Source organism: Amblyraja radiata, chromosome 32 (genome assembly GCF_010909765.2).
Source record: "Amblyraja radiata isolate CabotCenter1 chromosome 32, sAmbRad1.1.pri, whole genome shotgun sequence".
NCBI lineage: Eukaryota > Metazoa > Chordata > Chondrichthyes > Rajiformes > Rajidae > Amblyraja > Amblyraja radiata.
Window position 1 is genome coordinate 28141476 of NC_045987.1, and position 27569 is coordinate 28169044.

The window sequence follows — 27569 nt, forward strand, 5'->3', positions numbered from 1 at the left end:
AGTGATGGGAGTAGAATTAGACCATTCGGCCCATCAAGTCTACTCTGCCATCCAATCATGGCTGATCTATCTTTCCCTCCTAACCCCATTCTCCTGCCTTCTCCCCATAATCTCTGACACCTGCACTAATCAAGAATCTATCTATCTCCGCCTTAAATATATCCACTGACTTGGCCTCCACAGCCTTCTGTGGCAAAGTATTCCACAGATTCACCATCCTCTGACTAAAGAGTTTTCCTAGTTTGGAAATGTTTGTTTATCTTCTTTCCTCGAGTAGTTTGTACATTGTACAGAGCAGGACACTCCCCTGTATGGTTGTGTGAAGAATCTTGGTAAGTGAGACTGGTAAGGATCTGTGAATTGAAGGGGCAAGCATTGGTGCAAGGCAGCTGGTAGTTAGACGTCACTGTAGTGTGATGGTCTCCTGCCAGATGAAGTCATTGGGGGCTGCAAATGGTGCTCGCTGTTTCTCAGCCAGTTGCTCGAAACCGCTGGCGAGTCCAACATCAGAGATGGTGGTGCGTTAACCCCAGCCGCTGTCTTCCACGTGAGCAACGTGCTTGGACGTACAGGATCCTCACCAAACGTCATTTCTGGAAATAAACACCTAATCATGAAAATGATATTTGGAAAGCCTCGTAGGAGGAAAAAGTTTCAGTTTAGATTATTGTCACGTGTACCGAGGTACAGTGAAAAGCTTATTGTTGCCTGCTAACCAGTCAGCAGAAAGACAATACATAATTACAATCAATCCATTTGCAGTGTATCGATACATGATCAGGGATTAACGTTTAGTGCAAGGTAAAGCCAGCTAATTCCACTCGAGGATAGTCCCAGGACCATCGAAGAGGTAGATAGTAGTTCAACACTGCTGTCTGGTTGTGAGGTAGACCTGGGTGTCTCCATACCCCCTTGTTTAGATTGTGATGGAGGACGTATTTCTTCCCTGCAACTGAGTGTCCTTGGAATTACTTTCCCAGAAACGTGGAGGCCTCATCCTAGAATTTGTAGAAACCTAAAATAAAATTTTAATTCTTAAGGAAATTATCTGCCTCAGTGGATCGGTGGAGGCCGGTTCTCTGGATACTTTCAAGAGAGAGCTAGATAGGGCTCTTAAAGATAGCGGAATCAGGGAATATGGGGAGAGGGCAGGAACGGGGTACTGATTGGGGATGATCAGCCATGATCACTTTGAATGGCCTACTCCTGCACCTATTGTCTATTGAAATTGTGTTTTGGAAAATCGTAGGACGCTGGACTTTGGAGAAAATTGGATCTGAAGGAATTCCTTTCCCAGAAACGTGGAGGATGAATCCTTGAATTTGTGGATACCTAAAATTTAACTTGTAATTTTGAAGGAAATTGTGTTATGGAGAATGGGTGGTGGTTGGACTTTGGGGAGAATTGGATGTGATGGGATACCGTTTGGTTGGGCAGGCATGAGGCACTGGTTGACCTCCTGTTCCCATTCCTCGTTTAATTGTTTGTACATCATCGCTAATGGACTGAATTCCTAATTCCCCACAGGGATGTGACGGCTCCAGATTCGTTAACCAGGTATTGCAGAATGTGCTGTAGCTCGTGGCCCTGAGGGGCAGAATGTGATAAAGTAGATGTGCTCTTGTGTTGGAGTGTAGTGCCATGTCCCAGTGCTGCTGCCTATGGGGGTCATGTCATGTCCTGCCTGCTCGCACGTAGTGGAGGGCCGTTGCCACAGTGTGGGGGAGTAGGTACTCCTACAACACCTCACCTAGAACTCCTTGCTTCATTCCCTCCATCACATCTCCACCCCTCTCCTACCAGTGCCCAAACTACTGATCAAATGAAGCATCACGTGGCATGGAGCGTAGAACAGCACAGCACATGAACAGGCCCTTCAGCCCACAATATCTGTGCCCAACATGATGCCAAGACTTCTCTCACACTTCCCCCACACTTGTAAGTCCCGGCTCACAAGTGTCACTTTCTAAGTGTCCTCGCATCCCCCTCACTGTCTCTGTAAATGCCTGTTTCCCAGCCCGGCCTGTCGGATTCCTGCACTTCATCACAATCACAATAATACTTGATTAGCCAAGTATGTTTTGCATAATGCGAGGAATTTCATTTGCCAAGTCAGACCTACAAATAAAAAAACAACAGAACACACAAAACACATTTTAACATAAACATCCACCACAGTGACTCCTCCACATTCCTCACTGTGATGGAAGGTGAAAAAAAGTTCAATCTCTTTGTTCTCCCGCGGTCGGGGGCCTCGAGCCCTCCGTTGACGGGACTATCTTAACTCCTGTAGCCAGCGATCGGGCCCTCCACATCGGGGTGATCCAGCTCCTGCATCGGGGAGATGGCAGCTCCCTCGTGCCGGGCGATCGAACCCCGCGTCGAGGTTGGTCGAGCCTTTGTGTTCGTCGGAGATCCCGACTAATCTCTTCCGAGACTGCGAGCTCTCGATGGCAAGGCCGCGCATGGGATAGGCTCCGATATTAAGTCCGTGCCCTGCGGTGGGGCCCAAGGTCAGTCCAAGGAGGCCTCCAGCTCCATCGATGATAGGCCGCAAAGTGACCGGAGACGCGACCCGGAAGCATCGCGGCGCCGACAAAGCAAAAAACTGAAAAAAGGTTTCCCCGGCCCCCTCCCCCCACATAAACAAACCGGAGAACATTTACACAAACTTATAAAATGCACTAAAATCTGTTTAAAAAGACGAACAAACAGACTGTTGGCGGGGTTGTCAATCGTTCGACGCCCCTGGAGGCAAACACTGACTGCTTTCATCTGTTTGGTCCCAATCCTTAAAAATTGTTTCCTCAGTCACTCCATCTCTTGACTATCTACCTTGACCGAGTTCACTAGCTCTAGTGTTGTCACGTGGCTGTGCTTTATTAGAAAAATAGCCCATTTGGCCCCTCAAGCCAGCATCGCCATTCAATATGATCATGGCTGATCGTCTAAAATCAGTACCCCGTTCCTGCCTTTTCCCCCATATACCTTGATTCCTTTAGTCCTAAGAGTTAAATCTAACTCTCTTGAAAACATCCAGTGAATTGGCCTCCATTGTCTTCTGTTGCAGAGAATTCCACAGATTCACAACTCTCTGGGTGAAAACGTTTTTCCTCCACTCAGTCCTAAATGGCCTACCCATTATTTTTAAACTGTGACCCCTCGTTCTGGACTCCCCTAACATCAGAAACATTTTTCTTGCATCGAGCCTGTCCAATCCTTTAAGAATTTTATATGTTACTAGACCAAGTGCAGACCCGTTGGGTCTGTTCCCCCAACGTGCGGTTGTGGGGGGGGGGGGGGGGGGGAAGCGGCACGCAGCGTCACACACACTAACTATCCCCGCACTCACGCTAATTACCCCCCTTGATATTATATTAATATTATTAATTTGCTCCTTTTACCCCATAACCACCCTATCTACTGACGCAGGAGAGGGGGGGAGAGGAGGGGGGGGGAAGAAGAGGGGGGGGGTGAGGTGGGGGGGAGGGGGGGTGAGGTGGGGGGGAGGAGGGGAGAGAGGGGGGTGAGGTGGGGAGGGGGGGTGAGGGGGGGGAGAGGAGAGGGGGGGAGAGGGTGTGCTGAGAGGGGAGGGGGAGAGGTGGGGAGCAGGGAGGGAGCTGGAGGGTGGGGGGAAGGGTGTAGGGGCGTGTGGAGGGGAGGGGGTTTAGGGGAGGAATGGTGGGGGAGGGGGGGGGAGAGAGGGGGGGAGAGGAAAGTGGGGAAGGAGAGGGGGGGGGAGAGGAGAGGGGGGGGGGGGAGAACCTAAAAAAACATTTTAGAACCAAAAAAGACACATTCTGCAAGCAGTGTAGAACCAAAAGAGACACTTTTTGCAAACATTTTAGAACCAATAAACACTTTTTGCAAACATTTTAGAACCAATAGACACATTCTGCAAGCGTTTTAGAACCACTAAGGACACTTACATTTGAGTAGACATGTGTTCAGTGTTATTCACAACTCAGAGAAACGTGACCCTCTGCCTTCCTCCAGCTTGCAGACACTGATTGAGGCACACGACTTCCTGGTTTTATAGTTCCCCCCCCCCCCCCTGCCGCCAGCAGGGGCAGCAGAGAGAATGGGGAATTTTGTAAAATCATTAATATCTCTGTCATTTTTCATCGACGGGAAAAATCCTCGGCACACATATGGCGGAGGGGGGCTCTGAGCAAGGTGGCCAAAAATGACGGCCGTAGGTGGCGGCGTTCTCTCGGAAATCGCAGCACAGATGGCCAAAACCGGTCAAGAACAGACTTTTAGTAATATAGACTATAAGATATCCTCTCATCCTTCTAAATTCCATTGAATACAAGCCCGGTCGACCAATTCTTTCATTACATGTCACTCGCGCCATCCCGGGAATTAACCTGGTGAACCTACGCTGCACTCCCTCAATAGCAAGAATTTATTTCTGGCGACCCTCCACTGCACTACCTGGGTACGTTCTGTTGCGTAAAGGCTCTACTGGTCTACAAGTTGTTGCACCCATTAATTTCTTGAGGGTTGATGCCAGAACACTGTTTACTTTCACTCGTTCAACGCAGAGACGACTCTCTTCTTCCCCCCCCCCCCCCCTCCTGGTTCAAGTGGAAAACTAACTGTTTGCAATTGTGTATTGGTTTTGGATTAAAACTGCACGATTACGTGATGGAATTGGCTCCATCCTGTGTTAACATTGTTTTAATTTGCTCTAACACCCCTTACCATACCAGGAGGAATTGCTTAAGGCTATGATTGTCCTTGCATTAAAAGCCTAACAGCTAATTTGAGATTTGATGCGAGTTTGTTTTGCCAATGCAATTGAAACCTGTTTGAGGAATGGCCAATGAAAACCATGCAGCCAATTGGCCAAGCCTGGCGTCTGTGCCATAGGAAGGCAATGCCAGTCCAGCGCTGACACTAGCAATGGTGCCAGGTGTTGCACGCCAGTGTGGTGCCTATACAGCACCTGATGCAGTGGGACGCGTCCAAAAGAGGAGGCATTCAAAGCGGCACCCTGATTATTAACTTGTCAGTCTCAAAGCTTTTGCTGCAAACTTGTTTGAGAGAGTGTGGAGAAGCAGGCACACGTGGCTGTTATCCAACAAAGGGCCCATGCACAATTAGTCACATGTAATGTATGTTATGAGTTGCCCTTTTACTGCGCACCATGGTCTGACAGTCTGCTTCCACTAGATGGAGCTGTGCAGCGCATGGGTAGAAACCTTCATCAGTCAGAGTATTGAGTATGGAAGTTAGGAGGTTGCGTTGCAGTTGTATAAGATGTTGGTGAGGCCACATTTAGAGTATTGTGTTCAGGTCTGGGCACCATGTTATAGGAAACGTGTTGTCAAGCTGGGAAGGGCACAGAGAAGATTTACGAGGATGTTGCCAGGACTAGAGGGTGTGAGCTATAGGGAGTGGTTGAGTTGGCTGGGACTCTATTCCTTGGAGCGCAGGAGGGTGAGAGGTGATCTTGTAGAGGTGTATAAGATCATGAGAGGAATAAATTCGGCAGATGCAGTCTCCTGCCCAGAGTAGGTGAATCGAGGATATAGGTTTAAGGTGAAAGACAAAAAAAGATTTAATAGGAATCTGAGGGGTAACATTTTCACACAAAGGGTGGTGGGTGCATGGAACAAGCTGCCAGAGGAGGTTGTTGAGGCAGGGACTATCCCAACATTAAAGAAACAGTTAGGCAGGTACATGGATAAGGCATGTTTGGAGGGAGATGGACCAAATGCTGGCAGGTGGGACTAGTGTAGATGGGACATGTTGGCTGGTGTGGGCAAGTTGTGCTGAAGGGCCTGTTTCCACACTGTATCACTGTATCACTCTGACTCTATAAATGCATTGAGGGCAGCACTGTAGCTGCAGCAGGCTCACTGCCCAAGCTCCAGCGCATGCAGAACCTGAGCCAGACTTTTGTTTGATTTTGTGAAGATGCGAGTGGGTAGAATCTAAAATGAAAGGGCCAGTATTCATTTAAATAAAACATGCAGCTTGCCTCTGGCTTGACGAGGAGTTCGGATTAATCTTTACACTATTCCAACACAAGTTCCAGAGAATGTCCCTCCCATTTTCTTGCAGCTGCGTGTGGTGGGGAATCCCCACTGGGCATCCATTTTGATGCCCACCTCTGCACCGTGATTGCTGCTAACGCCCAAGTTCCGATGTTCCAGCAAATCTTTCATCCCAAGCTCCAGAACCCTCGGGCTTCCTGACTATCTTTGAATTCGCAACAGAAAATATGTAAATTACATTGATGTAATTCCAATCAACTAAAGTCCATTATCTGTAAACTTGGGAAGTGGTTGGCAGGGACAGAAGACATTTTGAAACATCTATGGAAGTGGAAATGGTGGAGAGCTGCCTCTCAGTCCAGTGACCTGTGTTCAATCCTCACCATCCCTGCTGCTCCAGGGTCTTCACACTCCCCTAGGTAACATGGGTCGGCAGATGAACTGGCCCCAGTGTGTAGGTGGGTTATGGAATCCGGGGGGAATTGGCCCTGTGGCAGCTTCACTCTACTGGTGATCTGCTGGCCAAGAGCTGGAATTCACACAGACCGTGGTGTACCAGTCATCAGTGATCGGGGTAGAATTAGGCCATTCAGCCCATCAAGTGAACTCCGCCATTCAATCATGGCTGATCTATCTTTCCCTCTTAACCCCATTCTCCTGCTCCACATAATCCTGACACCCATACAGATCCCTGGAGGAGTTGGCTCTGGTTAGTGACTGCTCTTGCTCCCGCTGAGCTGGGTGAGTTGGGGGTTTTAGTGGAGCTTTCTCGGGCCAGGACTTGCTAGTGCAGTACTCTGGTCCCCAGGGGGGGAGGGAGGCGTGGGTGAGAGAGAGGGGGGTGGAATTCCAGAGGGTTTCTGTGAGAATGGTGCTGCCTGTCGATGTGAGGGGGGCCCCTTGTGTTCCTGCATTGTTTAATTGTCTGGGTGCGATCCATTGGATGTCTTCAGATTTGACTGCGTTTGGTCACTTTCCCCATCCAGTGTCTGAGCCTGGTTGCCTGTTCCCCGTGCGAGCTGCTGACTGCTGTTTCTCTCCTGGGCAGGTGAGAGTGATCCAGGGCAAGGAGCCAGCACATCTGATGAGCATGTTTGGAGGGCAGCCGCTGGTGGTCTACCAAGGTGGCAGCTCCCGGGACGGTGGGCAGAGCGCGCCCGCGGACAATCGCTTGTTCCAAGTCCGAGCCAGCAGCTCTGGATCCACCAGAGCAGTGGAGGTTAGTTGGTTTACCCGTCCCATCACAATGTGATCATGGTCTCTGATGGACAACGCCTTTCTGAAAGGGCAAACGACAAGCCTTGTTTCTCCATGCTATTACTTTTGAAGATTTGCTTCCACTATTATAAGGGCGGTGCAGTGACGCAGCGGGTAGAGCTGCTGCCTTGGCTCCAGAGATCCGGGTTCAATCCTGACCGCGGGTGTTGTCTGTGTTTAGAGTTTGCACGATCTCCCTGGGACCGCGTGGGTTTCCTCTGGGTGCTCCGGTTTCCTCCCACACCCCCAACACATTTGGCCTCTGTAAATCTACACTTTTTTATGTTATCCCACTTTCTCATTCACTCACCTTCACAAGTTCTAGGAAGGGAATTAGGCCATTTGGCCCATCGAGTCCACTCCGTCATTCAATATTGGCTGATCTCTGCTTCCTAATCCCATTTTCCTGCCTTCTCCCCATAACCCTCGACACCCGTTCTAATCAAGAATCTGGTGCGTGGGGAGTGATTGACAAAATGGGATAACGAATGAATGAATAAGTTTATTTGGCCAAGTATTCACATACAAGGAATTTGCCTTGGTGCTCCGCCCACAAGTGACAACATGACATACAGTGACAGTTACGAATGATATAAACACTAAACATTAATAATAAAACACCATTAATCAAACATGTGAACCAAACAAAATACCAGAACAAAAGGAGGCTACAGATTTTTGGCTGTTGAGTAGAGCTGCTACTCGTGGGGAAAAAAGCTGTTTTTATGTCTGTCTGACAGCTTTGATAATCCGGAGTCGCCTTCCAGAGGGAAGTGATTCAAAGAGTTTGTGGCCAGGGTGAGATAGGTCAGAGATGATCTTGCCCGCTCGCTTCCTGGCCCTTGCAGTGTACAGTTCGTCAACGGAGGGAAGGTTGCAGCCAATAACCTTCTCTGCTGATCGGACAATTCGCTGCAGTCGTGCTTGGTGGCTGAGCCAAACCAGACCATGATGGAGAAGGTGAGGACAGACTCTACGATGGCCGTGTAGAATTGGACCATCATTACCTGTGGCAGATTGTGCTTCCTCGGCTGCTGCAGGAAGTACATCCTCTGTTGTGCCTTTTTGACTGTGGAGTCGATGGTAGCCCCCCACTTAAGAATAACAGAGCTAGTGTAAACATGTAATTAATAGTCAAAGGGTCTCAACCCGAAACGTCACGTATTCCTTTTCTCCAGAAACGCTGTCTGATCCGCTGAGTTACTCCAGCATTTTGTGTCCATGATCAATAGTCGGCATGGAGTCAGTGGGCCGAAGGGCCTGTTTCCATACTGTATCTCTAAATAAATATAATTAATTATATTAGAATTGCAAACATTGTTCTCCAAACAGCAGCCTGCTTTTGATGCAAATGATTAGTTTCTGAAGGAGTGTCCTGTCCAAAAAAAATCACCTATCCATGTTCTCCAGAGGTGCTGCCTGACCTACTGAGTTACTCCTGCACTTTGTCGTTCATTTGTAAACCAGCGTCTGCAGTTCCTTGTGTCTGCTGAAGATTGGCACAAAGTGCTGGAGTAACTCAGCGGGTCAGGCAGTATCTCTGGAGAACATGGATGGATAACGTTTCACAGAGTGCTGGAGTAACTCAGCGGGTCAGGCATCATCTCTAGAGGAAAAGGATGGGTGACGTTTCGTGTCGGAACCCTTCTTCAGATAAACCAGCAGCTGCAGTTCCTTTCTACAGTTCCTGGTGTCTCCATTAGTTTTGCCCATCTGACCAGGAGCGGCCACAGAGCCAATTGCTGCCAGCAGATGTCACTGGTATGCTGCAGGCTGGGGTGAACATGGGCCTTGTTATATAAAGGTGGCAGCAGCACCTGCGTTCCGGAAAGTTCCGCTCCACCTGCCAATGCTCCCGAGAAGACTTGGTGTGATGTCTACACCTAGCGTTGCCAACTGTCCAGTATTAGTCGGGACATCCCGTATATTAGGCTAAATTAGTTTTGTCCCATACGGTACCGACCTTGTTCCATATTTGACCGCTACTGCCCCGGCTCACCCGTCCCGACATACTGCAGCCCATGCAAACATAGAAAACAGGTGCAGGAGGAGGCCATTTGGCCCTTCGAGCCAGCGCCGCCATTCATTGTGATCATGGCTGATCGTCCCCAATCAATTGGGAACATTTTTCCTGTATCTAGCTTTTATAATTTTATCCAGTCCTTTTATAATGTTATATGTTTCTATAAGATCCCCGTCATCCTTCTAAACTCGAGTGCAGCAGCAGTGCCTCACTCATGGCCCCATCGGTCGGTAGCCCGGCCAGCTGTCTGACCTTCGCTTGGCGGATCATCGGGTCATGAGTTGGATGGGGTGCTGGATGCCCGGGCCAAAACTCCTCAGGCGGCCTGCCGGCTGGGCTTTGTGGGCAGTCCAGCACCCGGGCCAACTCATTCACCCAGCCACTGCCAAGTCGGTCAACAAATTGCCATTGGGAATTTGTCCCTAATTTTGACCTATTGTCCCTTATTTGGGAGTGGGAAAGTTGGCAACCTATCTACGCCTCTCCTAGACATGCAAGCTCCCACACGAGCCACTGAATGATCCCCAGGCAGAGAACTTCTGGCTTTTGTCCAGTGGAATTGTCCCAGTCACTCCTTGTAACACAAGCCCAGTGATATCCTTGTGAATGTCTCCGGCACCCACCCCAGCTTCATCGCCGCCTTCCTGCAGTTGGGCAATCTAAATTGCACCCACTATTTCAGGTGTGGTCTCACCAACGTCTTGTGCAGCTGTAACATGATGGCCCAACACGTGGCCTCTGCTCTGCCTGATGAAGTGTAATAAATTAATAACTCAGCAGGACGGGCAGCATCTCTGGAGAGAAGGAATGGGTGACGTTTTGGGTTGGGACCCATCCACAGAAGTGGCATTGTTTCCTCCAGTACCTGACCCCCCCCCACCTGCTCCCCGCAGCATTAACTCTGATCCCCTGCCTCAGTTTGAGGGTTCAAATCCTGCTCTGGGCCGGCTTTATTTTTGGATGAATTTGACACGGTGCTGTTAACAATGGGAATGGACAAGTAATCTCCAGGAGGAGAGTGACCCAGGGCTACTGTTGGAGATTAGATCAGTTAATACAAGTCATTAATGATTGTTCACTCTCGCTGCAAGGCATTAGAGGGGCGGGGAGAGATTATGGAGCAGGCTAGATCATGTGGTACATCTAGAGATGTGGTTCATAAGTCATAGCAACACAATTGGGTCATTCAGTCCATCAAGTCTACTCTGCCATTCAATCATGGCTGTTCAATATTTCTCTCTCAACTGCATTCGCCTGCCTTCTCCCTATAACCCCTGACACCTCTACTAATCAAGAATCTATCAATCTCCGCCTTAAAAATATCCATTGACTTTGTCTCCACACCCATCTATGGCAATGAATTCCACAGATTCACCGCCCGCTGACTAAAGACATTCCCCCATCTCCTTCCAAAAGGAACGTCCTTTGATCTTTGATCTATCTTTCCCTCTCAACCCCATTCTGCCATTCCTGGGTTGCAGTTGGGGGTGTGAATGGGGTGGTGGGGAGGGCAGGAGGGGTGCGGGGTAGTTCATGAATAGTGTGGGGATGGTTCTGTGGTCTGACCTGATGTTGAACGCTGTGATCGGGGGAGGTGGGGGTGGGACTGCTGTGGTAGCTACGGATGCCGTGACCAATCTGTTTCCCCCCCAACCCACAGGTCGATACCACAGCCTCCAACCTGAATGCCAACGATGTCTTTGTGCTGAAGACCCCCGACTCCAGCTACCTGTGGGTGGGTCAAGGAGCCAGCGACCCCGAGAGGCAGGGGGCCCAGCAGCTCCTCGACATCCTGGGGGTCGGGGCCACAGATGTAGGGGAGGGCAGCGAGCCTGGTAAGTAATGCCCCTGTCCCACTTAGGAAACCTGAACGGAAACCTCTGGAGTCTTTGCGCCCCACCCAAGGTTTCCATGCGGTTCCCGGAGGTTTTTGTCAGTCTCCCTACCTGCTTCCACTACCTGCAACCACCTGCAACCTCCAGGAACCATACGGAAACCTTGGGTGGGGCACAAAGTCTCCAGAGGTTTCCGTTCAGGTTTCTTAAGTGGGACAGGGGCTTAAGGTGCAATGGTTCAGTGGATTTATTGTCATGTGTACAAAGGTACAGTGAGATCCTTATGTTGCATGCAGCTCTGCAAAACTATCACCACACAAAACAAGCACCATCGTAGTTGTGGAATGATGCTCTTAAAATTTGTAAATGCAAATGTGATGAGCCTCCAGGACTTTTAACCCATGTCAAGGTTAATATTGCCGCTGATCTAACGTCCTTCTGCCGCTTGAATCCCCGTGTCTCTACAGTCATGCAGCATGGAAACAGGCCCTTCGGCCCATCTCATCCCTGCTGCCCAAGATGCCCAATCTAGTTCTACCTGCCTGAGTGGCCCATATCCCTTTAAACCTTTCCTGTCCAAGTGTCTTTTCATTCTTGCTACAGCAACTGCGTCAACTACCTCCTCTGTGGGTTAGAAGTGGGTTAGAAGGAACTGCAGATGCTGGTTTAAACTGAAAATAGACACAAAAATCTGGAGCAAGTCGGTGGGACAGGCAGCATCTCTGGAGAGAAGGAATGGGTGACGTTTCGGGTCTGCTTGCCAGCTGAGTTACTCCATCTTTTTGTGTCTATCCTCAAACAGCTCATCCCATACCCACTACTCTCTGTGTGGCAAAAGCTGCCCCTCTGGTTCCTATTAAGTCCTATCGCTCTCACCTTAAACTTGTGTCCTCTGGTTCTTGATTTCCCTAACCTGGGTAAAAGACTCTGTCCCTATCTATACCCCTCATTGTTTTACACACCTCTATAAGATCATTCCTCATCCACTGACATGCCAAGGAACAACCTTCTCTCTGCCCAACCTGTCCCTGTAGCTCCAGCCCTCGCTCTGGCAACACCCTTGTAAATGTTCACTTTCCAGCTTAATGACATCCTTCCTTTCAAAAACTGTAGACACAATATTCCAAATATGGCCTCAACTGTGACATAACGCCCCAACTTCTACACTCAATACCCTGACTGATGAAGGCCAACGTACTGAAAGCCGCCTTGATCACCCTCTATACCTGTGACGCCACTTTCATGGAAAAGCGTCTGTCAATTTTCAACCTTCAAACATCGTTAATCTTGTCCTTGAATATACTATGCCTCCTCCCAGAATGTCAGGCTCCCTCAGCTGGAGGAATCCAAACGCTCGATGTTTCTTCTCACCGTCCCCAATGGCTGACCCTGTCTGGAGATGCTCGTTCTGTTCCACGGATCCCTGTGGCTTCCTACAAATGATTACGGGACTATGAGCCCTGTGGAGAGCTGTCTCGGGGTTTAGTCAGAGTGGGGCTCGACACATCTCCCCTTTCCTGCGACCTCACACACTTTTTTTTTCCCCCTGTTCTGACGGCAGATGATTTCTGGAATATCTTGGGAGGGAAGGCTGAATATCGCACTTCACCGCGGCTGAAGAACAAGATGGATGTCCACCCTCCTCGCCTCTTTGCCTGTTCCAACAAAACCGGCCGTTTCATTGTGAGTTTGCTTTACTCCGCCCTCGCTTTCTCTGCATTGGGGGGGGGGCGTGTCATGCCAGAGTCAAGAGTCACAGCGACCCGGGCTACAGATGAGCACATACGACAGGGGCAGCATCTGAGGGGGTTTTACACAAGAACATAGACATGGAGGGATAGGGATCACATGCAGACAGCAGAGTCGAGAGGGATACAGCACGGAAAGAGGCCATTTGGCACAACGCCCATCTTCACCAGTCCCACCTGCCTGCATTTGGTCCATATCCCTCCAAGCCTGTCCTATCTATGAACCTGTCTACCTGTTCCTTAAACGCTGCGTTACTCCCTGCCTCAACTACCTCCTCTGGCAGCTCGTTCCATACACCCACTACTCTTTGAGTGAAAAAGTTACCCCTCTGATTTATTTTTCTCCTTCACTGTAAACCTATGTCCTCTGGTCCTCGATTCCCCTACTCTGGGCAAGAGACTCTGTGCATCTACCCGATCTATTCCTCTCATGATTTTATACATCTCTATAAATTCACCCCTCATCCTCCTGCACTCCAAAGGTTAGTCTAACTCCTCAGAGGTTATTCTAACTGGGCATCTTCTGTGTTGTACTATTATTATATTATTATAGCAGCAGGGCCCTTCTGGCGTGTAGTGTGTGAGGAGGTATTGAGAGCAGTGGGGAGCAGCCATGCCTAGGCACTCTGGTCCATCTCTTTGATGCATGGGAAATGCGAATATAAATCCCTCCATCGAGAGAGAATGAGAGAGTCTGAACAGAAAGAGGCAGCTCAAGAGCAAAGAGGTCCTTCTGCAGTTGTACAGGGCACTAGTGAGACCACACCTGGAGTATTGTGTGCAGTTTTGGTCTCCAAATTTGAAGAAGGACATTCTTGCTATTGAGGGAGTGCATCGTAGGTTCATAAGGTTAATTCCTGGGATAGCGGGACTGTCGTATGCTGAGAGAATGGAGCGGCTGGACTTGTATACTCTGGAATATAGAAGGATGAGAGGAGATCTTATTGAAACATATAAGATTATTAAGGGCTTGGACATGCTAGAGGCAGGAAATGTTGGGGGAGTCCAGAACCAGGGGCCACAGTTTAAGGGGTAAACCATTTAGTATAGAGATAAGGAAACACTTTTTCACACTGAGTTGTGAGTCTGTGGAATTCTCTGCCTCAGAGGGTGGTGGAGGCCAGTTCTCTGGATGATTTGAGTTAGATAGGGCTCTTAAAGATAGCGTAGTCAAGGGATATGGGGAGAAGGCAGGAACGGGGTACTGATTGTGGATGGTACTCAGAAACTCAGCGGGTGCAGCAGCATCTATGGAGCGAAGGAAATAGGCGACGTTTCGGGCCGAAACCCTTCTTCAGAGTCTGAAGAAGGGTTTCGGCCCGAAACGTCGCCTATTTCCTTCGCTCCATAGATGCTGCTGCACCCGCTGAGTTTCTCCAGTAATTTTGTGTACCTTCGATCCTCCAGCATCTGCAGTTCCTTCTTGAATACTGATTGTGGATGATCAGCCGTGATCACACTGAATGGCGGTGTTGGCTCGAAGGCTCAAATGGCCTACTCCTGCACCTATTATCTATTTAACTCTCTGATTGTTTGAATTGTTCAATTTCCAAATCATTGGAAAATGTTCCCTGCACTCTTCCCGCTCGCTTGCTCCAGTGACCTTGTCGACTGTTACTGTAATTCTGTGTAACATCTTTGTGTTGGGTAGTAGACCAGGCAGCACAGTGGTGCAGCGGTAGAGTTGCTGCCTCACTGTGCCTGAGACCCAGCTTTGATCCTGACCTCGTGTGTTGACTGCGTGGAGTCTGCACGTTGTCCCTGTGACCGCCTGGGCTTTCTCCAGGTGCTCCAGTTTCCTCCCACATTCCAAAGACGTGCAGGTTTGTAAGTGAATCGGCCTCTGTAAACTGCCCTGAGTGTGTAGGGAGTGGATGAAAAAGTGAAAGTGGATGAGATAGAACCAGTGACCGGTGATTGGCGTGGACTCGATGGCCCGAACGGCTTGTTTCCATGCTGGGTACACAAAATTGCTGGAGGAACTCAGCGGGTGCAGCAGCATCTATGGAGCGAAGGAAATAGGCGACGTTTCGGGCCGAAACCCTTCTTCAGACTGATGGGGGGTGGGGAAAGAAAGAAGGAAAAAGGGGAAGAGGAGGAGCCCGAGGGCGGGCGGATGGGAGGGTGGGAGGAGACAGCTAGAGGGTGAAGGAAGGGGAGGGGACAGCACAGGCTAGCCAAATTGGGGGAATTCAATGTTGATGCCATAGGGGCGCAAGGACCCCAGACGGAATATGAGGTGCTGTTCCTCCAATTTCCGCTGTTGCTCACTCTGGCAATGGAGGAGACCCAGGACAGAGAGGTCGGATTGGGAATGGGAGGGGGAGTTGAAGTGCTGAGCCACCGGGAGGTCATGTAGGTTAAGGCGGACCGAGCGGAGGTGTTCGGCGAAACGGTCGCCCAACCTACGCTTGGTCTCACCGATGTAAATTAGCTGACATCTAGAGCAGCGGATGCAGTAGATGAGGTTGGAGGAGATACAGGTGAACCTTTGTCGCACCTGGAACGACTGCTTGGGACCTTGAATGGAGTCGAGGGGGGAGGTGAAGGGACAGGTGTTGCATTTCTTGCGGTTGCAACGGAAAGTGCCCGGGGAGGGGGTGGTGCGGGAGGGAAGGGAAGAATTGACGAGGGAGTTGCGGAGGGAGCGGTCTTTGCGGAAGGCAGACATGGGGGGAGATGGGAAGATGTGGCGAGTGGTGGGGTCACGTTGGAGGTGGCGGAAATGGCGGAGGATTATGTGTTGTATTTGCCGGCTGGTGGGGTGAAAGGTGAGGACCAGAGGGACTCTGCCCTTGTTGCGTGTGCGGGGATGGGGAGAGAGAGCAGTGTTGCGGGGTATGGATGAGACCCTGGTGTGAGCCTCATCTATGGTGGCGGAGGGGAATCCCCGTTCCCTGAAGAACGAGGACATTTCCGATGCCCTGGTATGAAATGTCTCATCCTGGGAACAGATGCGGCGTAGGCGGAGGAATTGGGAGTAAGGGATGGAGTCTTTACAGGGGGCAGGGTGGGAAGACGTGTAGTCCAGATAGCCATGTGAGTCAGTGGGTTTATAATGTATGTCGGTCAGGAGTCTGTCCCCTGCGATGGAGATGGTGAGGTCAAGGAATGGTAGGGAAGTGTCGGAAATCGTCCAGGTGTATTGGAGTGCCGGATGGAAGTTGGTGGTGAAGTGGATGAAGTCAGTCAGTTGTGTGTGGGTGCAGGAGGTGGCACCAAAGCAGTCGTCAATGTAGCGGAGGTAGAGGTCGGGGATGGGGCCCTGGTACGCATTGAACAAGGATTGTTCAACGTACCCGACATAGAGGCAGGCGTAGCTGGGGCCCATGCGTGTGCCCATAGCTACGCCTTGTGTTTGGAGGAAATGGGAGGAGTCAAATGTAAAGTTATTGAGGGTGAGGACCAACTCCGCTAAGCGGAGGAGAGTGTCAGTGGCTGGGTAAAGGTTGCTCCTCTGGTCGAGGAAGAACCGGAGGGCTTTGAGGCCATCCTGGTGGGGGATGGAGGTGTAGAGTGACCGGACATCCATGGTGAAGATGAGGGGGTGAGGGCCCAGAGAGTGGAATGCGTGGAGGCGGCGGAGAGTGTCTGAGGTGTCTAGAACATAGGTGGGGAGGGATTTGACCAAGGGGGATAGGATGGTGTCAAGGTATGTGGAGATGAGTTCGGTGGGGCACGAACACGCAGAGACAATGGGTCTGCCGGGAGAGCTGCATCTCTAAACCTGCTCATGCTGACCAAGTAGTTTCCCTGAGGTGGTCACATTTGCTAGCATTTTGCTTGTATCCCTCTAAATATTTTCTTTTCCTTGAACCTGTCCAAATGCTGTCATTGTGCCCACATCTGCTGCTTGCTCTGGCATCTCGATCCATGCGTGTTTGGACGTGGAGGGCAAGCTTTTCACCCCTTTATTTCCCCTCTCACCTTAAACTTATGCTCTATAGCTTTAGACGTCCCTACATGGGAAGGGGGTGGAGAGACTCTGACCATTATCGGTTATAAATCTCTGTACAGTCACCTCTCAGCCTCGTTTTGTCCAGTGGAATTGTCCCAGTCGCTCCTTGTAAAACAAGCCCTCCAGCCCAGCAATATCATTGTAAATGCCCCCTGCACCCACCCCAGATTCATCGCCACCTTCCTGCAGCTTGGCAATTTAAATTGCACCCATAATTTCAGGCGTGGCCTCACCAACTCTCTGATTGATGAAGTGTAATAAATGCCACCTTGTGTGCCAGTGTTGCCACTCTCTGGGAATGATGTGCCTGTACCCCTAGCTTTCTCTGTCTACAATACTCCAGACGGCTAGTCATTTACTGTCTAGGGCTGCCAAGTTATTTGAGCAGAATTAGGCCATCGGGTCTACTCCGCCATTCAATCATGGCTGATCTATCTTTCCCTCTCAAACCCATTCTCCTGCCTTCTCCCCATGACTGTCCTGCTTTAACGTGGCAGGATGCTTCACTTGCTGGAGTTAAATTACATCAAATTACAAATTACATTAAATTACATATATGTCGGAAGAAGGGTCTTGACCCGAAACGGCGCCTATTCCTTCGCTCCAGAGATGCTGCCTCACACACTGAGTCTCTCCAGCATGTTTGTCTACCTTCAGCCAATCCTTTGCTCACTTTCCCAGCTCGCGGGTCGGCCCGCGGTCGATGAGAGCGTGGAGGACCGCCGAGAGGGGGGAGGGGAAGAGCAATGGACAATGGGGGGGGGACTAAAGACGATGGGGACCCAGCGTGGGAAACTGCTGTGGTGGGGGGAGGGTCACAAGGTGGGGGGAGGGGGAGAAAAGTGGAAGCCTGCATGCTTTGTAACTTTGTCAACGCCGTAGGTGGCTGCTATTTGTATACATTGTGAATGCAAGCAAAGAATCTCACTGTGCCCAGTCGCATGTGGCAATGAGGTATTCCTATTCCTCCTATTCCCATTCAAATTGATCTGGATCCGATTGTAACCTTAAGCAACTTTCACTGTCCACTACCCACCAATGTTGGTGTTGTGTGTAAACTTACTAATCACGCAACCTCCATTCTCATCTGACGTGCGTGACCTGTAGATTTGCCCGGGGAGTGACGACAATAGACACTTTGTCTGTGCTAGTTTGCTGCCTTTCTATGGTAACTATTGTATGCTCATCAAACCTCAATGAGCAAATTGGAAATGTGAAGACAGCTTTGGGAAAAGCATCACTTTGTCTGAAGGGGTGACTTGGTGATGGCTGTGGGTTTGGACTGCACCCTCAGGTTGGTGTGTGACTGCAACATTGTGTGTGTGTGTGTGCGCTGGAGGAGAGCAATGTCACGCGAAGTTCAGAATGACTTGCAGGAAACTACACGTGATTGCAACATGTTCCTCTGGCAGTAACATTCCTGCCTAATATATATTTTCATAATACATTTTATGTACAGCTTTTTTTTTTGTTATAATAAAGAAAAATAAGAATCAGAGAAATAAATTAGATAGTAAAGGATAGAAAGACGTGAGATATATAGTGTGTGAAGAAGAAGAAAAAAGAAGAATGAATGAAGAAAGTTGAAGAAAAGAAAATAGGAAAAAGAGAATAAGACTTTAATAGAGTTAAACAGGGTGGGTACAGGACCTTTGGCCCAACTTGCCCACACCAACCAACATGTCCCATCTATACTAGCTCCACCTGGCCCATATCCCTCTAAACCTGTCGTATCCATGTACCTGTTTAAGAAGGAACTGCAGATGCTGGAAAATCGAAGGCAGACAAAAGTGCTGGAGAAACTCAGCGGGTGCAGCAGCATCTATGGAGCGAAGGAAATGGGCAACGTTTCGGGACGAAACGTTGCCTATTTCCTTCGCTCCATAGATGCTGCTGCATCCGCTGAGTTTCTCCAGCACTTTTGTCTACCTATCCACGTTTCTTAAGCATTGCAATTGTTCCTGCCAGCAGTTCATTCCATACACCCACTACACTCACCCCCTCATCCTCCTGTGCTCCAAGGAATAAAATCCCAGCCTGCTCAACCTCTCCCCATAGCTCAGCCCCCAGTTGTGGCAGCATCCTCGTTAATCTTCTCTATACCTTTTTTAGCTTGAGAGCATCTTTCCTGTAATGTGGTGTCTAGAACTGAATCACCCAAATGTGACCTCACCAACATCTGGTATAACTGCCACATGACCTCCCAACATCTATCCATCCACCCCTCCGCCGAACTCTGTCTACAATAGGTTCAAGGTGAAGGGGGAAAGATTTAATAGGAACCTTTTGGGTGTATGGAGCAATAAACAATAGGTGCAGGAGTAGGCCATTCGACCCTTTGGGCCAGCACTGCCATTCACTGTGATCATGGCTGATCATCCACAATCAGTACCCCATTCCTGCCTTCTCCCACATAAGAGATTAGTATACAAACTTAAAGCACACGGCATTGGGGGTTCAGTATTGATGTGGATAGAGAACTGGCTGGCAAACAGGAAGCAAAGAGTAGGAGTAAACGGGTCCTTTTCACAATGGCGGGCAGTGACTAGTGGGGTACCGCAAGGCTCAGTGCTGGGACCCCAGCTATTTACAATATATATTAATGATCTGGATGAGGGAATTGAAGGCAATATCTCCAAGTTTGCGGATGACACTAAGCTGGGGGGCAGTGTTAGCTGTGAGGAGGATGCTAGGAGACTGCAAGGTGACTTGGATAGGCTGGGTGAGTGGGCAAATGTTTGGCAGATGCAGTATAATGTGGATAAATGTGAGGTTATCCATTTTGGTGGCAAAAACAGGAAAGCAGACTATTATCTAAATGGTGGCCGATTAGGAAAAGGGGAGATGCAGCGAGACCTGGGTGTCATGGTACACCAGTCATTGAAAGTAGGCATGCAGGTGCAGCAGGCAGTGAAGAAAGCGAATGGTATGTTAGCTTTCGTAATATATTTTTTTATTAAAGGTAATCAATTACAATGCTTCAAACAACTTTATATCAAATTAATTCAATTTGCATTAAGTAAAACACTAGTAATACTTATCTACTGTTTTTTTAGAAATAATGATAGAGAAAGAATAGAGAAAGAATAAATCATTAAGAGAGTGATTAAATAATAATTTGATTATATATAAGAAAGAAAAGAGAAACGAAAAAAAAACATTTTTAGTAACCACAATATGTATTATTAATAACACTACTACAAGTGATAGTATCAATAAAGACATATATGTAATTCCAATATAAAAATGAATTATTCTCACCAAATCCCGCAGGGTGCACGTCGAGCTGTGTTGCCAAGAACAGCTACTTCTCTAAATACTGTATATATGGAGACCATATCTGTTCAAAAGAATTATACTTGTCCAATAGGACAAATCTAATTCTTTCCAGAAGTAACGTCTCCATCATCTCTGTTGCCCACATTTTGGTTGTGGGGGATAATGTTCCCTTCCAAAATTTCAATATGATTTTTTTTCCAATTATTAAACAGTAATCAAAGAAATTTCTTTGATTTACTGTAAGTGATAGATGTAAATCCGGAATTCCAAATATTATTAGCTTTGGGTTAGGGTCCAATTTAACTTTGATGACTTCAGAAATAACTTTAAAGATTTCTGTCCAGTAATAATTCAATTTAGGACATGTAACGAAACTATGTATTAAATTTGCCTCTGCTTTCTTGCACTTATCACAAATAGCGGAGAGATTCGGAAAAATACTATTTAATTTAGTTTTCGAATAATGTAACCTATATAATACTTTAAATTGTATCAGTATATGTCTGGCGTTTAATGAACACCGGTGTATTCGTTGTAGACTTTCTTCCCAGTTTTCTTTTGTTATAGCCAATCCCATTTCATTTTCCCATGCTTGACGATATACTTCCGTTATTGGATTCTCCTTATCCAAAATGATGTTATATATATAGGCTATTAATTTTTCTGTATTTGGATATAAATTAAACAGTTCATCTAACAATCCTGCTTCTTTATTTTTATAATCTTGTGTATTGGATTTAATATAATCTCTAATTTGTAAATACCTAAACAAATGTTGTGGAGACAATCCATAAATATCTTGTAACTCCTGGAATAAAAGAAATTTTCCTTTTCTATACAGATGTTCTATCCTTGTAATTCCTAAATCATCCCATTGTTTAAACCCCCCATCTAATATAGCAGGTTTAAACGATGGATTATTCATAATTGGTAATCTAAATGAGAGATTATCCAAGTGTAGAGTCTTAACTATTTGTTTCCAAATACGTCTATTATTATATATTATTAGGTTGTCTTTATAATATTTTTTTTGTACTTCCGTTGGTGCAAAAATTATCGAACCTACATTGAAAGGTAGACAGTCCTCCTTTTCTATATTTAACCATGTCGGTTCATGATCCATATTTACCCACCAGAAATTCATATTCTTAATCTGAACAGCCCAAAAATAATATAAAAAGTTTGGAAGTGCTAATCCTCCATTTATCTTAGCTTTGCATAGATGTTTTTTATTTATTCTGTGATTTTTATAATCCCAAATAAAGCTATTGACAATATTATCAATTTTTTAAAAAAAGTTTTCGGAAGAAAAAAAGGAATAGCCTGAAACAAATATAACAACTGCGGTAGAAATACCATCTTTATGGCACTTATTCTACCAATCATGGATATAGGCAGTGTTTTCCAATATAAAATATTTTTTCTAAGTTTATCTAATAGTTGAGGATAGTTGGATTTTATTAATGAGTTATGAGTTTTAGTTACGTTAATCCCTAAATATTTAAGTTTGTCTGTAACTACTTTTAATGGGTATTGTTGTAATGTATTAAGATTTATTCCTGTTATTGGCATAATCTCGCTTTTATCCCAATTAATCCTATACCCAGAAAATGCACCAAACTTAGTTATAATGTTTAGCAGGTTGGGAATACTAATTTCCGGTTTTGTAATATAAATCAAAACATCATCTGCATATAAAGAAATTTTATTAATTGTTGTATCAGTATTATAGCCATATATTTCAGGTTCAGATCTAATTTTTTCCACCAATGGTTCTATCACCAATGCGAACAATAAGGGTGATAACGGACATCCCTGTCTGCATCCCCTAGAGAGTTTGAATTTGGCTGATAAAATTTGGTTAGTCAAAATTCTTGCCATAGGATTCGAGTATAAAATTCTTACCCATTTACAAAATCTATCCCCCAATTGAAACTTTTCCATTATATTAAATAAATACATCCATTCCACCTGATCAAACGCTTTTTCTGCATCTAGTGATATAACCGCTAGTTCCGTATCTCGTATTCTTTTTGAATATATAATATTAAACAAACGTCTGAGATTATGGGATGAGTAACGTTTTGGGATAAAACCTGTTTGATCATAATGTATTAATTTAGAGATCACTAAACTTAATCTCCTAGATAAGACCTTAGTTAATATTTTTTGGTCTGTATTTAAAAGGGCAATCGCTCTATATGATCCAGGATCTTCCAAATCCTTATCTACTTTAGGGATGAGTGTAATTGTGGATTCATTTAAAGATTCTGGTAATTTTCCTTGGTCATATGCATATCTATACATTATTTGTAATCTTGGGGAAATCAGATCTTGAAATTTTTTATAAAATTCTGCACTCAGGCCATCTGGGCCCGCTGCTTTTCCGTTCTTAAGCGAACTAATTGATTCTATAATATCTTTTACTGTTATTTCAGCATTTAACAATTCTCTACCTTCCTGATCTAAGCTATTGATTTGACATTCTTGTAAAAATATTTCCATACTATCTGTTTGTCCTGTTAGTTTTGACGAATAAAGATTTTTATAATATTGTAAAAATCTATCATTAATATCTTTTGGAGTAATTAATATATTTCCATACTCAGATCTAATTCCGTGTATCATCTTCTCATCTTCTAATTTTCTAAGCTGTCGTGCTAGTAATTTTTGTGGCTTATCTCCAAATTCAAAATACACTTGCTTAGTTTGTTGAAAAAGTTTAATCACTTGATTAGAATATATTTTATTTAATCTATATTTTACTGATGCAATTTTATTACTTAACTCTTTGGAAGGCTGTTTTATATTTTCATTATCTAGACGTTTTATCTCATTTTCTAAATTTTGTTCTATTTTTCGATTTTCTTTATTGAGATGTGCTTGTGCGGATATTATTGCGCCACGCATGAATGCCTTAAATGTGTCCCAAAATAGTGATGGAGAAGTTTCAGGATTATCATTAGTTTCAAAAAATAATTTAATCTGATCCATCACATATTTACAACAGTCATTGTCCTTTAATATCTGAGGGTTAAATCTCCAGGTAGTAGTTTTATTAGATATATCTTTTAATTTTATCTTAAATGTTAATGGCGCATGATCCGAGATGATAATATTATGATATTTTGCATCATACGTAAAAGGAAGTAATTTAGAATCTATTAAAAAATAATCTATCCTCGAATAGGTTCCATGTACGGGCGAGAAAAAAGAATATTCTCGTCCGGATGGGTTATCTAACCTCCAGATGTCTTTAATATTAGATGTATTGATAAAAGCATTTATGAATTTACTTGATTTCGAGGCAGCTTTCCTTTTTGCGGATGATCTATCTAGATAATTATCTAAAGTACAATTTAAATCACCTCCAATTATTAAATTGTGTTGAGTGGATATAGGAATATTATTAAATATTTTCTTAAAAAATAATGGATTATCAAAATTAGGGGCATATATTCATTAAAATTACCTTTTTTGAATATAATTCCCCTGTAATTATTACATATCTGCCTTCTTTATCCTCTATAATAGAACTTTGTATGAAAGGTATACCTTTGCGAATAATTATTGCAACTCCTCTAGATTTATGAATAAATGTAGAATGATACACCTTAGAAATCCATTTAGCTGTTAATCTATGTTGAGCATCTTTTTTAAGATGAGTCTCTTGAAGGAAAATGACATCTGTCTTCAATCTGTTCAACTGAGCTAATACCTTTCCCCTTTTAATTGGTTCATTAATGCCTTTTACATTCCAACTGCAGAAGGTTACTCCATCACCCCCAGTCTTCACCTTTATATCATGCATTTTACTATTAGGGCGGCTTTTTTTGGAGTAGCCTTCTTGACTCACCCAGCTCCCCGTTGCACCCGGACATCAATCCAATGAGAATTTCTTTCCACCTTAATCCACATCTATGTCTTCTTAAACTAAATACACAATATCCTTCACATCTACATTCAAATAATATATAATATAAGATCAATAAAAAACAAAAACAATAAGAAATATCAATAATAAAAAAAAAGTAAAGAGTGTTAATAGGGTGCTCAGAAAAAAAAGAAACTACACTTGTATAGTGTGTAGTATGTGAAGGTGAAAGCCACACTAACGTGGCCATTAATCTAAAGACTTCCGTTTTTTTAATTAAAAAAAGATGTTGATTATACCAGCTCCTATCTCAAATGCTATATATATTGGGGTGGGGTACTAACTTTATATACTTAGTACTTAGTAATTATTTCTATTATTCATATTACTATTTGCTAATTACTAATATCAATTGTATTTAATACTATAATATGTAATACTATTATCATGGAATAATTAAATATTTTCTAATAATTAATACAGAACTACTACTAAATGCCCATTATTCCACTTCCTTCTAAGTGAGTATTTCATAACCACAGGTCGATGATAAAAGTTCAGTCCTCTCCTTCTCCCTCGGGTTCTTCCTCCGCATCTTCTCTCTCTTCATCTTCTGGCTTCTGCTGTATGCCTCGGGCGAATTTCAATGCTTCAGTATGCTTAACGAAACGATATTCCTTGTCATCATAAGTTACTCTCAGTATTGCTGGGTACATCAAGCCATATCTCAGATTCTTAGTATTCTGTACATTCCTCAGAATACCTTTTGTTTCTTTAAATAGAGCTCTTTTCTTGGCCACTTCTGCAGGGAAGTCTCTAAAAATACTGATGTTGTCTCCCTCGTATTTCAGGTTTCTCTTTTTTATTATTATCTTCATCATTTCTTCGAAGACATGGTCAAAGGCCACTTTTACAATCATTTGTCTGGGCGATGAACCTATCCCAGGGGCCCGTCTTAGAGCCCTATGTGCACGGCTCAACAGGGGTTCATGATCCAAATTCAAAATATCCATTAAAAGTTTTGCAACAAATTTTCGAGGATCTTGACTCCCCTCACGACCTTCGCTCAGACCAACTATACGCAAATTTTTACGGCGTTGGCGTCCCTCCAGATCGATACATTTCTCGTTTGTTTTATGTAATAATTCTAAGAGGCGTTTGTTCTCGGCACGGAGTTTTTCGGTCTCCTTAGTATTCACTTCAGCAATTTTAGTTAGCTCTTTAATTGCTTCGCCTTGTTGGTCTAGCGAAATTATAGTAGGATCTATCTTGTCATCCAGCTTTCTTTCCATCCCAGCAGCTATTTCCTTTACATCCTCAATTTGAGTTTGTAACTCGGCATTAGCCTTTTCCTTCCACTCATCCATCATACTTTTTACCGTCGTTATAACTTGTTTTATTAAGTCTTCTTTATCTTCTTTATTTTTCTCGTGAGACACCAGCATATCCGCTTTTAAACTTTTTATCTCCTCCATATACTCCTTCCTCTGCTTCTTTATCTCCTCCATATACTCCTTCCTCTGCTTCTTTATCTCACCTAGAATGGTAGTCTTAAGTTCCTCCATTTCAGCTTTCCTCTGTGAGATATCTTCTTGAGAAGCAGCAGTTGCACCCGAGCTGAGGCCAGTTTCCCTTCTCGTAGCTTTTTTTCCAGCGGTGGGGGTGGGGGAGCGCTGGGTCATAATTTCTTCTTAAAATCGCGCGCCTGATGACGTCACGCACCTTTTAAACGCTGCCGGAGCCGTTCACAATCGATCTCCTGTGGTAAGTGCGTTTGTTTGACCCTTTTACCCCCGTTTTAAATTCAGTTTTTTTCGGAGCTGTAATGGCGCGATTCCACTCACATCGTGGCGCCAACCGGAAGTCGTATGTTAGCTTTCATAGCAAAAGGATTTGAGTATAGGAGCAGGGAGGTTCTACTGCAGTTGTACAGGGTCTTGGTGAGACCACACCTGGAGTATTGCGTACAGTTTTGGCCTCCAAATCTGAGGAAGGACATTATTGCCATAGAGGGAGTGCAGAGAAGGTTCACCAGACTGATTCCTGGGATGTCAGGACTGTCTATGAAGAAAGACTGGATAGACTTGGTTTATACTCTCTAGAATTTAGGAGATTGAGAGGGGATCTTATAGAAACGTACAAAATTCTTAAGGGGTTGGACAGGCTAGATGCAGGAAGATTGTTCCCGATGTTGGGGAAGTCCAGGACAAGGGGTCACAGCTTAAGGATAAGGGGGAAATCCTTTAAAACCGAGATGAGAAAAACATTTTTCACACAGAGAGTGGTGAATCTCTGGAACTCTCTGCCACAGAGGGTAGTTGAGGCCAGTTCATTGGCTATATTTAAGTTGGATGTGGCCCTTGTGGCCAAGGGGATCAGAGGGTATGGAGAGAAGGCAGGTACGGGATACTGAGTTGGATGATCAGCCATGATCATATTGAATGGCGGTGCAGGCTCGAAGGGCCGAATGGCCTACTCCTGCACCTAATTTCTATGTTTCTCCTCATATCCTCATATCCTCCTCGATCGCCTGGATTGGGGTCGGAGAGGAATTTCCCGGATTTTTTTCCCGAATTGGACCTGGGTTTTTATCCGTTTTTTTGCCTCCCCCAGGAGATCACGAGGTTCTTGGGGTGGAGAGGGGTGATAGCGGTATAAAGGGGAGGGTAGTGTCTTGTGTTCTGTGTCTTGTGTCTACTGTTTGTGGGTAAGTGTGTCTGTTTAGTGTTCAGCCATGAGCGAATGGCGGTGCGGGCTCGACGGACCTGGTGGTCTACTCTCGCACCTACTTTCTATGTTTCTATGTTTCTATCCCTTGACTCAGCTATCTTTAAAAGCTCTCTCTAGCTCTCTGCTTGAAAGCATCCAGAGAATTGGCCTCCAATGCATTCTGAGGCAGAGAATTCCACTGACTTACAACTCTCTGGGTCAAAAAAAGTTTTTCCTCATCTCGGTTCTAAATGGATTACCCCTTATTCTTAATATCGGGAACACGTTTCCTGTCGCTATCGTGTCCAATCCCTTAATAGTGTTATGTTTCAATAAGATATCCTCTCATCCTTCTACATTCCAGTGTATACAAGCCCAGCTGCTCCATTCTCTCAGCATATGACAGTCCCGCCATCTCGGGAATTAACCTTGTAAACCTACGCTGCCCTCCCTCAATAACAAGAATGTCCTTCCTCAAATTAAGGGAACAAAACTGCACACAATACTCCAGGTGTGGTCTCACTAGGGCCCTGTACAACTGCAGAAGGACCTCTTTGCTCCTATACTCATCTCCTCTTGTTATGAAGGCCAACATGCCACAAGCTTTCTTCACTGCCTCCTGTAACTGCATGCTTGCTTTCAAGTTGCCAGAGGAGGTTGTTGAGGCAGGGACTATCCAAATGTTTAAGAAACAGTTAGACAGGTACATGGATAGGACGGGTTTGGAGGGATATGAACCAAGCGCAGGGAAGTGGGACTAGTGTAGCTGGGACACGTTGGCCAGTGTGAGCAAGTTGGGCCGAAGGGCCTGTTTCCACACTGTATCACTCTATGATTCTTCAAAATCTGTTCTATAAATACTGAATTGAAATATTGATATT

The 27569-nt window shown here is 45.6% G+C and overlaps 1 protein-coding gene across 3 annotated transcripts in view; it reads left to right on the forward strand.

Annotated features, from left to right (window-relative positions):
* Positions 1-27569, forward strand: part of gsn (gelsolin) — a 104540-nt gene that overhangs the window by 59409 nt on the left and 17562 nt on the right. For 2 of the 3 annotated variants that reach the window (XM_033049148.1, XM_033049149.1), the window contains exons 12-15: positions 1528-1557; positions 7054-7224; positions 10946-11120; positions 12682-12803. In XM_033049148.1, the coding sequence (XP_032905039.1) occupies positions 1528-1557; positions 7054-7224; positions 10946-11120; positions 12682-12803 (498 nt within the window). The remainder of the gene's footprint in view (positions 1-1527; positions 1558-7053; positions 7225-10945; positions 11121-12681; positions 12804-27569) is intronic. The other variant, XM_033049151.1, reaches the window with a different exon arrangement.